Here is a 16,595-nt window from a genome sequence, read left to right on the forward strand (position 1 = left end):
GTGGTTAAGACCCGGAAGAGCCCCCACTCTTCTACCCCCCCGGGTCATACGTCAGGGGCCCAGTCCAAGCCCCGACAGGTTTTCGGCCCTTTCGATGAGCTAAAGGCAGCGTTTCTGGGAAGGGCGACAGTGCCGAACCTCGAACCCCCTACCCCAGGGGTGGTAAATACAGGGGACGCCGAAGAAGGCGAGCACTATTCACAGGAGGAAGATGAGGATGAGGGGGACCTAGTGGAGGAGGAGAGAGTGGAGGAGGAGAGAGTGGACGAGGAGCGTAAAGACCCGATAGACGACCTGGACGACATGTTTGACCCAGATGGCATCAAACACCCGAGATCTTCAGAATGGGTGCCTTCCCCCAGAGTGGCCCATTACATGGCTCAGAGAATTCGCAAGCCTCTGGAGAGGGAAGTGAGGTTTAGGATCCGAGCGGAGTGTCCTAGGCCGGATTTGTCGGGGAAAGTGATGGACACCCCGGAGCTGGATGTCAAAATGGTCACTTTTGTTACTAAAGCCTCGAAAGACGTCCGGAGGGGCGTAGACAGAGCGTGGAAAGCCTGTCAAGATAAGATTTTAGACATATCAGGTCCCATTGCTAAAATAATGGATTCAGCGGAAAGAGCTAGAGACACCGGCGAGCCGGTGGATCCTCAGACGCTGGCCAATTGGGCACAGAGGGCTGTCCGTTTCTTGGGAAACACTAGCTGCGCCCTGTCGGCTGAGAGACGTCGCCGCTTGCTCTTGAAGATTGATAACAAGTTAGGGGATTCCGCAGGATACGAGGCTGGAGAGGCTGCCAAGGGTATGCTGTTTGGTGAGGCATTTGCCAAAGAAATGTCTCGATTTGTCGGAATATATACAGCCTTGGAAAAGGCGCAATCATCTATTCGCAAAATTATTCCCGGACAGGTTTTTGCCGGGACCGGCTGCTAGAGAGGTCGAGCAGCCGGTCAAGGTTTTAGAAGGCGACCTCCAGGACCCAGGGCAACGCACTGGGAAAATCGTCAGCAAGACTCCTTCCCGGCCAGAGGGAGAGGATTCCATGGCAAGAGGGGTCGAGGACATTTTTGACAACAGAATGCACCAGCCGGTAAGTGCGCTGAACGAAGGTTACCCCAGAGTAGGGGGAGGACGGCTTTGCGTTTAAATGCTTGGCGCGCAATATCAGGCGATGTCTGGGTTTTGCAAACAGTGGTAGGTTTAAGATTAGAGTTTGTAACTATTCCATTTCAGGAGCAGATTCCGATGAGTCTGAGGATGTCAGCAGAGGAGGACTTCCTCCTCGAGAAAGAGTTACACGCACTGGTGGAGAAAGGGGCGATAGAGATGTGTCCCATGGGAACCTCGGGTTTCTACAGCAATATGTTCCTAGTTCACAGGAAAGGGAAGTCGAGGCCAGTTATCAATATAAAGGAGCTAAACGGATGGTTAGTTTACAGACATTTCAAGATGGAAGGTATTCATCTACTGAGGGATCTGTTACGCAAAGGAGATTGGCTAGCGAGGTTAGATCAGAAGGATGCGTATCTAACTATTCCAGTGGTGCAGGAGTTCAGGGACTACCTCAGGTTTTGGTGGAAAGGTCAAAGTTGGCGTTTCGCATGCCTGCCCTTTGGTCTGGCATCAGCGCCTTGGGCGTTCACAAAAGTGATGAGGCCGGTTGCAGAGGCTATCAGGAGCAGAGGCATACGGATTATCATTTATCTAGACGATATTTTAGTCCTAGCTCAAAGCAAATCGGTCTTGCAGAGTCAAGTGACTTGGGTATGCGATCTAATTTCATCCCTCGGTTTTCTGATCAATCGGGAGAAATCGGAGCTCAATCCGCAGCAGCGGATAGAGTTTCTGGGATTCATAGTGGATACCAGGAAAGTTACGCTGGAGTTACCACAGCAGAAGATAAAGAGTGTGAAGAAAGAGTTGAGGATAGCGTTAGAGAAGTCTTATATTTTGCTTCGGAGTATGGCGCGCATTGTAGGTCTGTTAGCCGCGTCAATTCAGGCGATCTTTCCCGGGCCGCTCCATTACAGAGCGCTCCAGAGATTAAAGATCAGGCACCTCCAAGGAGGGGTGAGATATCACCAGTTAGTACCACTGGACGAGGAAGGGAGAATAGAGTTGCAGTGGTGGCTGCAGAACATGGAAGCCTTGAACGGCAGGGCTATCTTTGGGGATGCACCAGGATTAGTGATAGAGTCGGACGCCAGCAGGCTGGGCTGGGGAGCCAGGTGTGGTCAGCTTCAGACAGGATGTCGATGGTCGGGAGAAGAGTTAAAGCTTCATTTAAATTGTCTGGAACTTCTAGCAGGGTCCTTTGCGGTGCAAGCATTCGCCAAAGATCGGGTGAATTGTTGTATTCTGCTGAAGATGGACAATATATCAGCAGTAAGGTATATAAACAAATTGGGGGGAACAGGATCGAAAATGTTAGCAGAGATTGCGAAAGACTTTTGGCATTATTGCCTGCAGAGAAAGTTGATGATGGCAGCGGAGTATCTCCCAGGGAACCAGAATGTGATTGCGGACTGAAATTCCAGGTTTCTAGCGGATTCCAGCAATTGGATGCTGCTCAGGCGTGTATTCTCTCGTCTGTAGGAGCTGTGGGGTCAGATAGAGATAGATCTGATTGCTTCCAGATTGAATGCACAGGTGCCGAATTATTACAGTTGGAGAATAGACCCCGGGGCGTTCGGGACAGATGCTTTTCTGCACAATTGGGCGGGAGCCCTTCAGTATGGTTTTCCCCCATTCATTATGTTGATGAGGACGCTGGCGAAGGTACGTTGAGGGCGAGCGGAATTGGTCTTGGTTGCTCTGCTCTGGAAATCGCAAGCATGGTTTCCGACTCTGATGGAACTTTCTTCGGATTGTCCCAGACTGATTCCATAGGAAGCGGACCTGCTTTGCGATCCGCGAGGTCAGCAACACCCGTTAGTGCAGTCAGGGGTACTGCAGCTGCTGGCATGCAGGATTTCAGGAGACAATGGGATTTGCCAGGCCTTTCGAGTGAAGCTGCGGGTTGTATCAGAGACTCATGGGCCCCCACCACTATTAGGAGCTATGATGCCGCTTGGGCGAAGTGGGAAGGATGGTGTGAGCGAAAACATGTTCATCCCGTTTCGGCATCTGTAGTTCATGTATTGAATTTCTTGGTGGAAATGCCCTCTGAAGGGAAGGCTTTCCGTATGCTGGGAGTGTACAGGTCAGCAATTTTAGCAGGGCATGAATGGTTGGAGTGTAGGCCTATTGGAGAGCACCCGTCAGTTGTTAGATTGTTGAAAGGAATTAAGATGTGTAAGCCACCAGTCCCAAGGTATTCAGTTATGTGGGATGTTGAAGTTGTTTTTCGTTTGTTTAAACAATGGCCGGACAATGAATTGTTGTCAAAGCAGCGTTTGTCAGGCAAGTTAGCAATGTTGTTTTGTTTAGTATCTTGTAGGAGATATAAGATGTCAAAGCGCTGGAGATTGACAGGAAAGTGTTTTACCCAGAGGGTATAGCTTTTCAAGTGGTTCAAAGAACGAAGGAAGCCTTTTCATGCTATAGCGACAGCCACCATAGCTAGGTGGGTTAGAGAAGTTGTGTGTTGGACTGGTATAGACTTGAAAGCTTTTGGAGCACATTCAGTTAGAGGAGCAATGGGGTCCAAAACCTTTGCGGCAGGTGCTTCATTGCAAGATATTTTAAAAGCCGCAGATTGGTCATCAGAATCCACATTTAAAACTTTTTATTTTAAGCCTGTGGCTTCTGTGGCTAAAGTAATTTTGGAAAGCTTTGAACAAGCATAATGCTCGCCTTCGGTCTTGTCATAGAATGAAGATTACCCAGGCTAATTGCGCTGGTAGTCTTCATTCTATTAAAGACTCGGAGGCGAGCATTATCCCTCCACAGTACACAAGGGGGAAGGGAGTTCGAGTGCATATTTTTCATTGTGGATCATGTTCTTTATATGATTATGTTGTCCGCTGAATACTCCCACCCTACTTTATAATGTGTGTTTCGGTTTGAATTTTTAGGAGACGAGGCTAAGAACAGTTGAAGATGTTGAAGTTCGAATCTAGCAGAGCCGAAGAGTTGAAATCGGCAAGAAGTTTGGTCGAGTTCGAGAGATTTCAGTTTCGTTGAAAAAGGTTGATCGGAGTTGTCGGTTGTTTTTTCATCTTCTGAACATCAAAGAAAGAGGAAGAGATGAATGCAGGAAGTGAGGCATGGACTGAGCTGACACTGGATGGGTGTCTAAGACTTTGTGGGAAACTACCAGGACACTGGGGACTTGTGGGTAGTGGTAGTCCCAGGTCAGAGTAGTTTCTGATCTGTTTTTTTGTTGATGTTTTTTTTTAATGTTTTCTGAGTCATTTAAACAAGATCAGGGTGTGTTTTGAAAGATGACTGCTATTTTGAAGTAGCAATAAAGAGTTAAGCATAATGCTCGCCTCAGAGTCTTTAATAGAATCAAGAATACCAGCGCAATTAGCCTGGGTAATCTTCATTATTTAGTCGACCCAGTAAGACTTACATATATTTTACCCAGTGTATTTAGGAGGGGATTGGTCTGTAATTATTTCTCTCATTTCTGGCACCTTTTTTATAAACCAGAATCATTTCCTGCTTTTAAGATTCAGGCACCACTGATGAAGCTGCAATGGGATTAAATAACTGCAGAAATGCTTTTAGAGCAATGAGAGCTCGCTTGGTTTTAACATGGTTGCTGTTGAGAAAAGAAAGCCATTTACTTGATAATATAATAATTATTGAGCTAATCAAGATATACCTACTCCATATGCACAAGTAAAGGTCAATACAAAAGGCGCTTAACTGTGTAGGCGATTTTAAACAGGTAAGAACACTGATTAGCGGTAATATGTCCAACATAGGTAATAGAAAAACATGCATTCTGCTTACATCTCTTTAGATATTTGATTAAATATGACACCACTGAATCAATAAAATTATCCAAAAATTAAAGAAGTCATAGTACTGTACGTACGCTGTTAAAAACATAATGCTCTCATCAATGACTAAATTAAATGGTGAACCTCGGCACCAAATCCTCCCAAAAAAAGAACACATGTATGTTGTTATTTATTTCTTCGACACCAAACTACAGAGACAAGTTGAACTAAAGTGACTGAGTAATGCATTTCCAGCTCTTCATTTATTCTTACCACTGTGTCACACATTTGTATATTGTTGCATGCTACTTTCTCAAGTCTTTCATTTGCTTCTTTTAATTTCTTGGTCAGAAGCACGACTTGTGCATCCTTATTTTTCAGATAACATTCAGCGGCCTTTATCTTCAAAGAATGCTCTTCTTCAATTTGCTTTGACTTAAGTCTCTCATTTTCCCATTGATCCTAAAACAGGGGAAATGCTGGTTAATAATATGATAACTGTAGAGACCAGGAGAGGTTCCAATGAATATAATAGTCCCATATTGCAGACGTCCACAATTCACTTATCACTGAGTGGTTATTTACCATCACTGCTCACATTATTTAAACTTTTTTCCCTATGTGTGGCCTACCCTCTGCAGTTTATAGAAGTGGCAGCCTGGTTAATGGGAACAGAAACAGAGACCTTGGACTTGCTCTTGGCTGACAATCTGTCCCCTATAAAACTGTGCGCATATCTTTTATGAGAAATCACCATTGCCTTTCATTAAAAAAAACACAGCTACAGTGACCTTTTGCAAGATCTCTGTCTCGTTTCCTCTGATGGTTATCACCATTCTGAATTGAGTGAGACTCCAATGAGAACTACTGAACATGTAACATAATGTATGCCATTAACTCACTCCACCTCGCATTTACCCGGCTGGCAGTGTCAGTCTGCAGCCTTCCAATCATCATTTGTCAAAGCCAAAGGATTTGGAAAGAACAGCTGTTCCCTGTATTGGGATATCTGCTCACAGAGGAAAGCAAATTATATACTCAATTAATTTGTTTCCCCAAGGTCCCATAGTTATGAATCAATGTCCTAGGAATACCATTCTCCCTTTCCCAGCAAGACACCATGCTTAGGCGATAGAAGCAGTGATTTCTAAAACCTGTCATGCAGTTCATAAGGGAATTAAAAAAAACGACGTACACCTCGGTCCTCCGTGCAGACGGCAACTAAAGGAGAACATTGCAGTGTATACGAGCGGAAAACTAAACCAAACCAGGCATTCTTGGGTGTAAATAGTACCCAAAGCAAGAGGAGTCGACAGTCTCGACCTAACGGTACACCCCAACACCTAGCACAAGGCCGAATAAAGCGGAGTGCAGTGTTCCCCGGTGCTCCTCTGGTGGAGAGCGGGAGACCAGACCGCTGACAGTCAGAGCCTGCGGAGAGCGGAGAAAGTATAGAGCGAAACAGACCGGTGCCCATACAAGCAGTGATCAGTGAGTGTGGGGGCTCTCCCTCCCCTCCGAGCACCGTGGGCACCCAAGTCGGAGGGCCGGGCCCCGCCGGTGGAGTCCTCTGGACAAGCCGCAGAGGAGGCGGATAATAGAGGCAGTGCGGGGAGAAACATAAGAGCCCGGACAACGGGCAAACCTGAGCCGCAGAAGTGGAGAGGTCCCGTTAACGGAGGACAAACATCCGACCCTCGAGACTGCGCCGGCAACAGGGGTGCCCTCAACCGAGGATCCTCCCACTCTCAGGATCGCATAACGTACCGCACCCGGAACCAGCATAGAGCACAACGCCCATCGATGGCGGGACGAGGCCAGCAGAAGAGGCCACCACAAGGTATATATTAAAGGGATTCCAGGCCGGAATACAGTCCCACGCAAAGAGGGGGTGAGCGCGGTACTCAGGCCCGTGCTGCAGCTCAAGCATCCACCGATGGGAAATCAGGTAAAAGGAGGCCTGAAAGTAATTGATATGTGCCCCCGCAAAGACTAGACCGGAACAACTTCTCCCGCGTAGAGTACACTAGCGGGCGCACCGGGGACCCACCAGCTCCGCACCAGCCTGCACCAACGAGCAGAGCCCTAGAATGAGGCGGCGGTCTGTCCGACACAGGTCCAGCACTAACACTCATGGTGCCTACAGAGCCCCCCCCCCCCCCCCCGTGCCCCAAAAAACATACAGCGCAGCCCCGCAGGTGAACCTGAACGGAAGAATGGAGGAGTGGTGAAAATACCCAGCCCACACAGACAACGTGAAAGAAGGCGCGGTTGCCAGCTGGCAGCCCCCCCTCCCTACACCTTTCCTGGATGTACCTGGGAGTGGGAGGAGAGCAAGGGAGAGACCTGCAAGGGGCACAATCAAACGCCAGACACTGCCAGCAAGAAAGGGGCTCTGACAAAACTTAGAGGCAAAGTCGGCATCAAACCCCCGCTGTGCTCCACACGCTGTAAGAGACCCTAAACATTCTGCCTGGGAGGAGGGGCCCACACTGATAGACAGCCATACGATGAAGGGTCCCGGGTGTATGGGATAGCTTCCTGGAGCCGTTATTGCAAGCACAGCATAGGGGGGTTGAGACCCTGGCTGGAAAACGTGTGTGAGCCTCTGGGCATTCACAATATTCGATACCAGAGGGGAGAAGTGAATTTAGAAGTAAGCACACTGGGACGTAAGACCGCAGAGCCGTGCGTATCTGAGAGCACCGAACACGGCAAGACAAAAGCCAGGATAAACAGCACGAACCGGGGGAAATGAGAAAACAACAGGAAAGGATGGCGGCCACTAAAGGGGCAAGAACATTGGACTGGAGCGGCCATAACGCAACCCCCTGTACTTTGCCCGCTCACACCAACTCCGGATAGGCCAACCCCGATGCCGGGAGCTAAATCAAAAACAGGACCATCAAGAGCAAAAACCCCAGTCAGAACCCGAGGGCCAACTGGAGAAGTGTTGGAGACTAAGACAGCAAACAGACAACCCGTCGCACTCCCCACCACCAGAACTCACAGCGCCATCATAACACGTCCCTGTACACAATGGCCTCGGATAAGGAGGAGCTCTTGAACTGCCTGAAGGGAATGGAAGCCAGATTAACGAACACTTTCCGAAAGTCAGATGGGGCAAATGAAGGAAGAACTGAAATCCTCGTTGCAAGAAATCAGAAAAGATATGGTGGAACTGGGGGAAAGGGTTGATGTAGTGGAAAACGGACTATCCAGTATGGCGGAAGAAACAAAGCATAACAGCATCTTAGTGGACCAGGTGGCTAGCGCTACAAACAACCTAGAACTCCAGGCCGAAAACCTGGAAAATCACTCACAGAGGTCTAACATTAGAGTCAAAGGTCTGGCGGAATCGGTGTTGGACAAATATCTGAAGGATATCATACAGCAATGTTTCAGCAGCCTGGTGAATGACACCCAACCAGAGAAGACTGAGTTTGATAGAATACACTGTGTGGGCCCCAAGAGGAATGAGCTGGGCGTGAGACCCAGAGATGTTCGGATAGCGATGATGTCTTATTGTCTGAAAGAATCCTGCGAGCAGCAAGAATTCACAATGACCTCACGATCAATGGAATCCGCGTTCAACTACAGCAAGATCTGGCATTAGCTACGCTCCATAAAAGAAGGCTAATGCAGCCGGTTACAAAAGCTCTGCAAGCAAAACATGTACCATACAGGTGGGCCAATCCATTTGGCTTATCCTTCACATGGGAAGGGAAACCGAGGAGAATCAGCACTTGCGAAGAAGGCCTCTCATTGCTACAAATAGAAGATGACCAGAGTCGAACCGACGCTAGACCACGGAGAAACTCCCGACACAAAAAAAGATAACCCATGGAAATGGTCGACAGAAAGGAGAAGGCCAAGAAGGGAAACAAGTCGAGCTGCCCCCCCCCCCAAGAGTCAAGAATGACTGGGTAAGCGAGGGTACGCAGCCCGCGGCGCCCAAGAAACAGACGCTTGAAATGAAACAGTCCATTAGGCACAGACTGTATAGATCGACTTGGACAAGTCTGCACGGAGGTAGGAGGTCATCACATCTTGGAACCGAATCATGATATGGGCACACCGACAACTGGGGAGGGAATGGGGCCGAATGCCCACAGGAGACTGCTGGGAGGATTCATGGGAACCCTGGCCACCAGAAACCCCAGGGGCAGGAGGGAGGAAGGGTATGGGAGAGGCGTAGGGACTGGGAGGGTAAGGGAAGAGGAAGGGCGAAGACGCACAGAGCACGAACTGAGAGTAGCCCTAGAGTACGAGAGCGGAAAGGAGGGACTGCCCTAACGATAAGGGGAGACCCAGACAGGAGGCATGGAGCGAGACAAGGGCAACAACCCACATTACATCACAATGGAGGAAGCAACAATAATAACACTTAATGTACAGGGGCTGAACTCCCCCAGTAAAAGCAGAGCAATCCTGGGTAGAGTAGAGGCGATGCATGTAGCAATAGCAATCCTTCAGGAGACTCATCTCCTTCAGAAGGATGAAAAGAGGATGAGGAGCAAGGCATTTCCCCTACAGTTCTTTGCCTTTAGTGGCTAAAAGTCTAAAGGAGTAGCGATCCTTTGCAGTCGAGACCAGGGATTCCAAAAGCAACACCTGATCAGGGACAACGAGGGTAGATACCTGGGGATCAAGGGCACAATTAGGGGCCAACCTGCACACTTCTGGCACTATACATTCCTAATGAGAAACAGGATACATACATCACCAGATTGCTACAGAAAATGGGGGGATGGTGCGAAGGCCAACTAATCATAGGCGGAGACTTTTAATTGCGTGATGGACCCGAATTTAGACAAGACACTCCCCCCCTACAGTAACAGACCAGAAGAACCGACAAGCACTGGGAAAGCTCTTTCTGAAAGTAACATGGTGGTTCTTCCAGGAGGATAACAGGGAATACACGCACTATACGGCAGTACATAGAGGCTACTCTAGGATAGATATGATCCTGGTTTCAGAATCCCTGATCCCCCATGTTACAAAAGTAGAAATCGTGGTGCAATATCTCTCAGACCATGCCCCGGTCTCGCACAGCATGGAATTAGATAGAGGCGGAAATAGTCCCTGTCCTCGGAGGCTAAATGAGCTGATCCTGAGAGATGTAGCACTCAGAGCACACATCGAAGGCACCATTAACCACTACTTTGAGGAGAATGATCATGGGGAGACGGATTGGAGGGTAGTATGGGACGCAGAGAAAGCAGTAGTGCGGGGAGAATTAATTGCACAAGCTGTGGCATACCGCAGGGAGAGAGCCCTCATAACATAAAAGCTAGAGAATGAACTAAAGGAGGCTGAACAACAACACAAGACCAGAGAATCACCCAAAACACTGCAGGAACTACGGAAGGTTGGGGCCCGTTTAGAAAACCATACCGCAGATAGAGTGGCATAGACACTACTAAGCGCCAAACAGTCATACCACATTCACGGCAGGAATGCGAACAAATTACTCACGGCTAAATTACAGAAACAAAAAGCCTATAATAATATCACTAAACTGAAAAACAAACAAGGGGAAATGTGTGTACCGGGAGGAGGAGAAATTGGAAATAATGGTCCAATTCCATGCAGAACTATTAGGTAGTGGAAATCTGAATATGGCAAACCAGAAATCTTACATGTCCTCAACCCCCCTACCACAAATCACGGAGCAAGACAGGGACATACTGGGGGAGCAGATAACGGCCCAAGAAGTTAGTGATGCGATAGCATCCCTGCCGGCGAATAAGACTCCTGGCCCGGATGGTCTGGGAAATGGTTACTATAAAAAGTTTGGCACACAGCTGTTGGCCCCCCTCACCCGCCTATTCAAAGTAATTAGAGAAAAAGAGTCGGTTTCGGGAGACATGGGAAAGTCTGTCACAATATTAACCCTAAAACCTGGTAAAGACCCTGCAGAATGCGCTAGTTACCGTCCTATTGCGCTCCTAGATACGGATGCAAAACTATATGCTAAAATACTGGCAAACAGGCTGATGAGAATTTTACCAGAGATTATACATGAGGACCAGGCCGGTTTCATACGGAAGAGGCACACACAAGATAACGTCATGTGGGTCATAGACGTAATTGACATGGGAACGAGAGCAAACCAAAGATTTGCAGTGGCAGCTCTAGATGCAAAACGGGCCTTTGACAGTTTAGATTAGGATTAACTAAAGTTAGTCCTGGAGGGGTGACATTCATCAAGATGATATTAGCAAATTACCAGCTCCCATCCACGAACTTCATGGTAAATGGCCAGAGCTCGAGCGAGATCAACATTAGGAAAGGCACACGACAGGGTTGTCCCATCTCTCCGTTGATCTTCGCAATGGCAATGGAACCATTTGCAGTCCAGATAAGGGGAGACCCAAACATCAAGGGAGTGAAGTATGGGAGGGCGACACACAAGATCGCATTATATGCAGATGATGTAATGCTCTACATGGAGGATACCAAAAACACGCTACCCAGGGTTATAGCGAAATTAGGGGAGTTTGCCAAAATGTCAGGTTTTCCAATAAATGACTCCAAAATCCAAAAGCGCTGAACATCACAGAAAAGAGGGAAGACATAGTGAGCATGGAGAAAGCATATCCATTAACCTGGGGAAAAGAAACACTGGAGTATCTAGGGGTCCATATAACGAGGGAGATTGGGAACCTATTTAAAGCAAACATCGTGCTGCTCTGGAAGCAACTTCAGGACAATATGCAAAGTTGGGACGGCCAAGAACTGTCCTGGTTTGCAAATATTGCAGCTATAAAAATGACTTTGCTCCCCCGCTTGCTGTATGTTGTAAGATCGATCTTGATGAATATACCTTCGCAAATGACTAGGGAACTCCAGAATGCAATATTTAACTTCATCTGGCAGAATAAAAAAAATGAGGATTCAAAGACGGATTCTGACACGCCTGGCGCTCCTCGGGGGCCTAGGAGTCCCGGACATTGGTAGATATACACTGGCGGCCCACCTGGTGCCAATGCTTCAGTGGGCGTGTCAGGACAACTTGAAAGGATGGTGCAGGATATAACAAGCAGCCTCCACAATCCTGCTAAAAGCACTGTAATCCCTGAACTCCGATGCCCGTGAGAGAGGGGGTAATCTGCTGGAAGGCACCAGAGCATCAATGCGCAGTTGGGACCAAGCAAGGCATATGGAAAAAATAGGGCAGGGATTGGGCCCGCTTTCCCCCTCGCACATAATGCAGATTTCACACCGGGCTTTCAGCGACAATTTTGGGATGGGTGAGGTGGAGCAGAATCACTGACCCTAAAGGATATATTCCAGGAGGGAGCCCCTATTTCCTTTATAGACTGTAAAGAGAAATTCATGCAACTCCGACACTGGATCTCCCACCCATCCGTGAAAAGGGCAGGAGTGAGGACCCCGACCGGGCTGGAACTAACAATGCAGGAGGGGGCAACTACAAAGGGGATAACTAGATTATATTGATTACTGGACAAGGCACAACCAACAGATAAACTCCCATATAAGGAGAACTTGGAAAAGGATACAGGGGAAACAATTACTGAAGAAGAATGGAACCAGATCTGGTCGAGAGCACATAAATTGTCCAAATGTACGGCAATCAAGGAGTCAGCGTACAAGCTCTGTTACAGGTGGTATATGTCCCCCTACTGCCTACACAAAATAAACGCCAAATATCCCCCGGAATGCTGGAGACAATGTGGGGCGAGGGGAGACTTGTACCACATGTGGTGGACGTGCCCGAAGGTGGTAAAATACTGGAAAGAAATCTTAGGGCACATCAAAGACAACAGGAGCGGAACTGCCGTTGTCGCCTAAAATAATCTTGTTGGGAGCCGTGTCAGAGGGTAGATACACCGCATCCGGAAACAAAAGCTACTTTAATAACACACCTCCTGACGGCAGCGTGAATGATGCTAGCACAAATATGGAAGACTAAAGAGGGGCCAACAGCACCCTGGTGGTGGGTGAAGGTTTGGGGAGTTATGGCAATGGAAAAAGTCTGTGCCCTAAAAGCAGGAAAATATCTGAAATTCCTGTCAATTTGGGACCACTTCCAAGACTATGTGGAGGACAGAGAAGCCCACTACTTTAAGCCACGGTTGCTTAGAAAAATCCATGTTCGATGAGGGACAGCAAGTGGACAAGGACTCACATGGTGGACCCAAGAGCAGATATGGAGAAAGTCCGAGGACTCTGTGGTCGAAAAGGAGAATGGGGAAGGGGCGATGGGAGGGGAGAGGCAAAGGGGGGAGAAGGGGATAATAGTTAAATGTTCATGAAAACGGGAGGCAATTTACGCCGCAACGGACAACATCAACCCTGAAAGGAAAGTTTTAATTATGTATTGATATTACAAAGTGTAAATGGTTGTATGTAGTAACGGCTTATGCCTCTATTGAAAAATAAACATGGGTAAAAAAAAATAAAAAAAACAGACCAGCTCTCCAATCTTGTGAATGGAGGATAGCACAGGGCAACGTGGTGGTCTTTGAAGCACAACTACGCAGAGCAATAGAGGTTTGAATCCCGGATCTGCGCTGAGAAACCAAACTCGTATCGGTATTAAGCATATTATAAGAAACCAATAAAATTAAAAATAAAATAAATTAGGTGCATGTTTGACCCTGATCCCAACCTCTGCAATACTCTGAGTGCTAGTAGGTTCAGTTCAATTGATGTTACTTAAGACTTTGGCCCTCATTACGTATTTGGAGGTAATTCGGTCAAAATACCACCAAACAGAATTACTGTTACCGCCACTTGGTCCAACGGATTTACAGTGCGGTTACAAGTGGTGGTAGGCGGTTTAAGTCCCCATTTTCTGGAGTCAATAGGACTCAATGTGGATTTTGGTGGAACTACCACCGGCGATAATTCCGCCTGAATTAGTTCTGCTTATCTTGCCGATTATTTTGGCAGTAAGGTGGAGGTTTTACCTCCAGCATGAATCTGGAGGCAACTCCTCCACTTCATGGGCAAACTTGGGATTTTGTGGGGTGGTAAAAGTGGTAGTAATTCCGTTACCGCCACGTTTTGCCACTCTGCCAAACTCAGAATGAAGCCCTTTGTCTTGACTTTGTCATTCTTTTGTCATGCACACTGACTGAATCCAACAGAAGTGCAACTGACTGTGGTTGCACACTTAAAACTCCCCTTCCATTCTAGAGCCTTCTTCCTTGCTTATATAACTGTGCAAGATCCCCCTGTTTGAGATGTTTTCTTTTTTTACCTGTTAATGACTGCTTTAATAATATTTAAAGGGTAGAAGTTTCAAGTTGCAAGCTACTAACCAGTGTGAAGAATCCTGTGGATCCCTCACTGAAACCTTGCCTAAAGCCTCGTCCCAGGTGGGCAGGGAAAGGCAGACGCTTCCTGATCTTAACCCAGGGGGTGTTGTACTGCGGGAGGATCACCTGGGTGGAGATAGGGCCCAGGGTATTGAGGAGATTCTGTGGTAAGAGACACTGTATTTCTCCTCTGATAGGAAGACTCTTAACACTGTGCCAAAAGAGGTTATAGTTTATAGTCATTTTAATGTCTCTCAACCTCCTATTAAACCTATGGTGGTGAATCCTAAGGTTGTTGCAACAAAGCATGCTATACCAAAAGAAAGACCCTTTTTGGTTTCTAAAATTAAATACCCTCCTCAATTCCAAGGGTGCACTACAAAGGATTACGGAAATGTTCTCTTCTCTAAACCATCTTCCTCTATAAAAGTTAAAACCAACAGCCCACAGGGAAATAAATCTACCCCTAAAAGTAATCAAGAAGTAAAAAAATGTAACTTTAATGAAGCAAACTACATGTTCCAGAATCCTAGACGGACTGAGATGAGGAAGAGAGCTGATGAGGCATGTAGATGTAGTAGTCAGGCAATTAGGCCTAATAGCCATTGCAGGAGTCAGGCAATTGAAATGAATGGCTCACACCTGAAGCCAATTGCCAAACCTGTGAGGCATAAACGGCCCCAGCAGGAAAGGAGAGAAGGAAGGAGATGGAGCAGGAGTTGGACGGCTGGCAGTAGCAATAGCAGAGGAGAAGCACAAGTCTGGCAATTCACAAGGAAGTGGAAGCACAGAAGGGACACCGAAATGTGAAGACAGCAGATTTCACATGCAAGGTCTGAGAGGGTCCTGTGTACTCAAAACCTGTATTGCCTTGGCTGCACAGAGGAAGATATACTGAGAGTAAGGTTTCCCCATGTGCGCCGAGATGCTGTGATTGCTGAGCCGTGACTGTGCTGGAGCCTGAGGCCAGAAGCAGAAGGCAAGCAGAGGGACTGGCGAGTGAAGAAGACTCCCAATTAACGTAGCCGGACTGGAGACACCCGTGCTGGAGAAGGTAGTAGCAGAGGTCCAGTAAGTCAAAAAAGCGAAGCAACCTGCAACCGCAAGTGTTCCTGGAACTGGCGAGTGAAGCTTTGTGTTCAGATTCCTTCAGCAAGTCTTGCCGGTAACTGTAACCAGCTCTAAAGTAACTTGCGTATACTTAAAAGCGAGTAAAAGTGGTTTGTTGCTCTGAAACCCAATTCTTTACAATTGTAAAGAATGTAAGCATGCACACTAATTGTGAAAGCTGTAGTGTCCGCGTGAGAAGTAAAGAACATTACATCCATTGTTACATTTTCCTGTTAGCGGAGTAGTCGCATGTCCTTGCTAAAACCATTCCGAAAGCTTAACACTGACTTCTTACAAGAGTTACTGGTGCATACAGCATCAAACGAAGGTTGCGGGCGGCCAATTGTGTTTCTCGAGAGAAGTCCGAAATACTCTCTGTGATATTATACAGGAATACAATTACTTGCAACCCTTTAAGGTTAAAGATCTATCTTAAAGAGTGGTTGTGTGTGCCTAATTATGTTTTCCCTTTGAAGACTTAAGCTTGTAGTATCCTGAATTGTCATTCTTTATTTCAGAAAGTTGTAATACTGATGAGAACAAGCCTTATACAAGCCAAGAGGCGAACCCTTTCCAAAGTGAAACAGGTCTTGTTTAAACCCACCCACCTAATCTGGCAAGTTGTCAATGGTGCAGTGGCCCCTGATACAAGTGTGGGTGTCCGGTCAAATGGTCATAAATAAAAGATCGAATGACCATTTGATCGAAAGTCAAATGGTTGAAAAAGAAAGTGTCGATTTTTTTTTTATTTATTTATATATTTTTTTCGTTTTGTTTGGTAAAAAAAAAATTAATATAGAAAAAGGGGGGTTGGGGGAACCCCCCATAAAAAATTTTTTAAAAAAATCGACCATTTTTTCCACCATTTGACTCTCGATCAAATGGTATTCCATCATTTGGTTTTCGACCAAATGACCTACAATCACAAGTGTGGCATTGTTACCTGAAGCTCAAAGAGTGACACTACAGGTAGTTACTTTAACAGAGAAGGTGTGAGTTAAGTTGGGGAAGGGAGCTGGGTGCTTGTAAAGAATATTAAGGAAGTAACCTGTAAAGCTGAACACTGTCGAAGCTGAGAGGAGAAGAAGTCAGTCTTGGGGCAGAGGCAGGTTAAGAGGCTGCCCTTTTCTTGGAACTCTGTAGAGGTTGAAGTATCTTGTCCTTACATGCCTAATAATTCTGAAGTCCAAAGCAGAAGTAGGAATACCTGAACTGTGGTGGTGTATAAAGTTGTCATTGGATGTCACAGTGAAGTAGTACAAAGAAGTAGCATGCTGCGGGACAAGAGTGACTGTTCTCATAG

General features: G+C 46.9%; 1 protein-coding gene across 3 annotated transcripts in view; it reads right to left on the bottom strand.

The window, feature by feature from the left end:
* TANK (TRAF family member associated NFKB activator) overlaps positions 1-16,595 on the bottom strand; it is a 909,733-nt gene that overhangs the window by 340,604 nt on the left and 552,534 nt on the right. For all 3 annotated transcript variants that reach the window (XM_069616338.1, XM_069616339.1, XM_069616340.1), the window contains exon 5: positions 5,166-5,354. In XM_069616338.1, the coding sequence (XP_069472439.1) occupies positions 5,166-5,354 (189 nt within the window). The remainder of the gene's footprint in view (positions 1-5,165; positions 5,355-16,595) is intronic.

Source organism: Ambystoma mexicanum, chromosome 9, assembly GCF_040938575.1.
Source record: "Ambystoma mexicanum isolate Mex_15411 chromosome 9, UKY_AmexF1_1, whole genome shotgun sequence".
Taxonomy (NCBI): Eukaryota; Metazoa; Chordata; class Amphibia; order Caudata; family Ambystomatidae; genus Ambystoma; species Ambystoma mexicanum.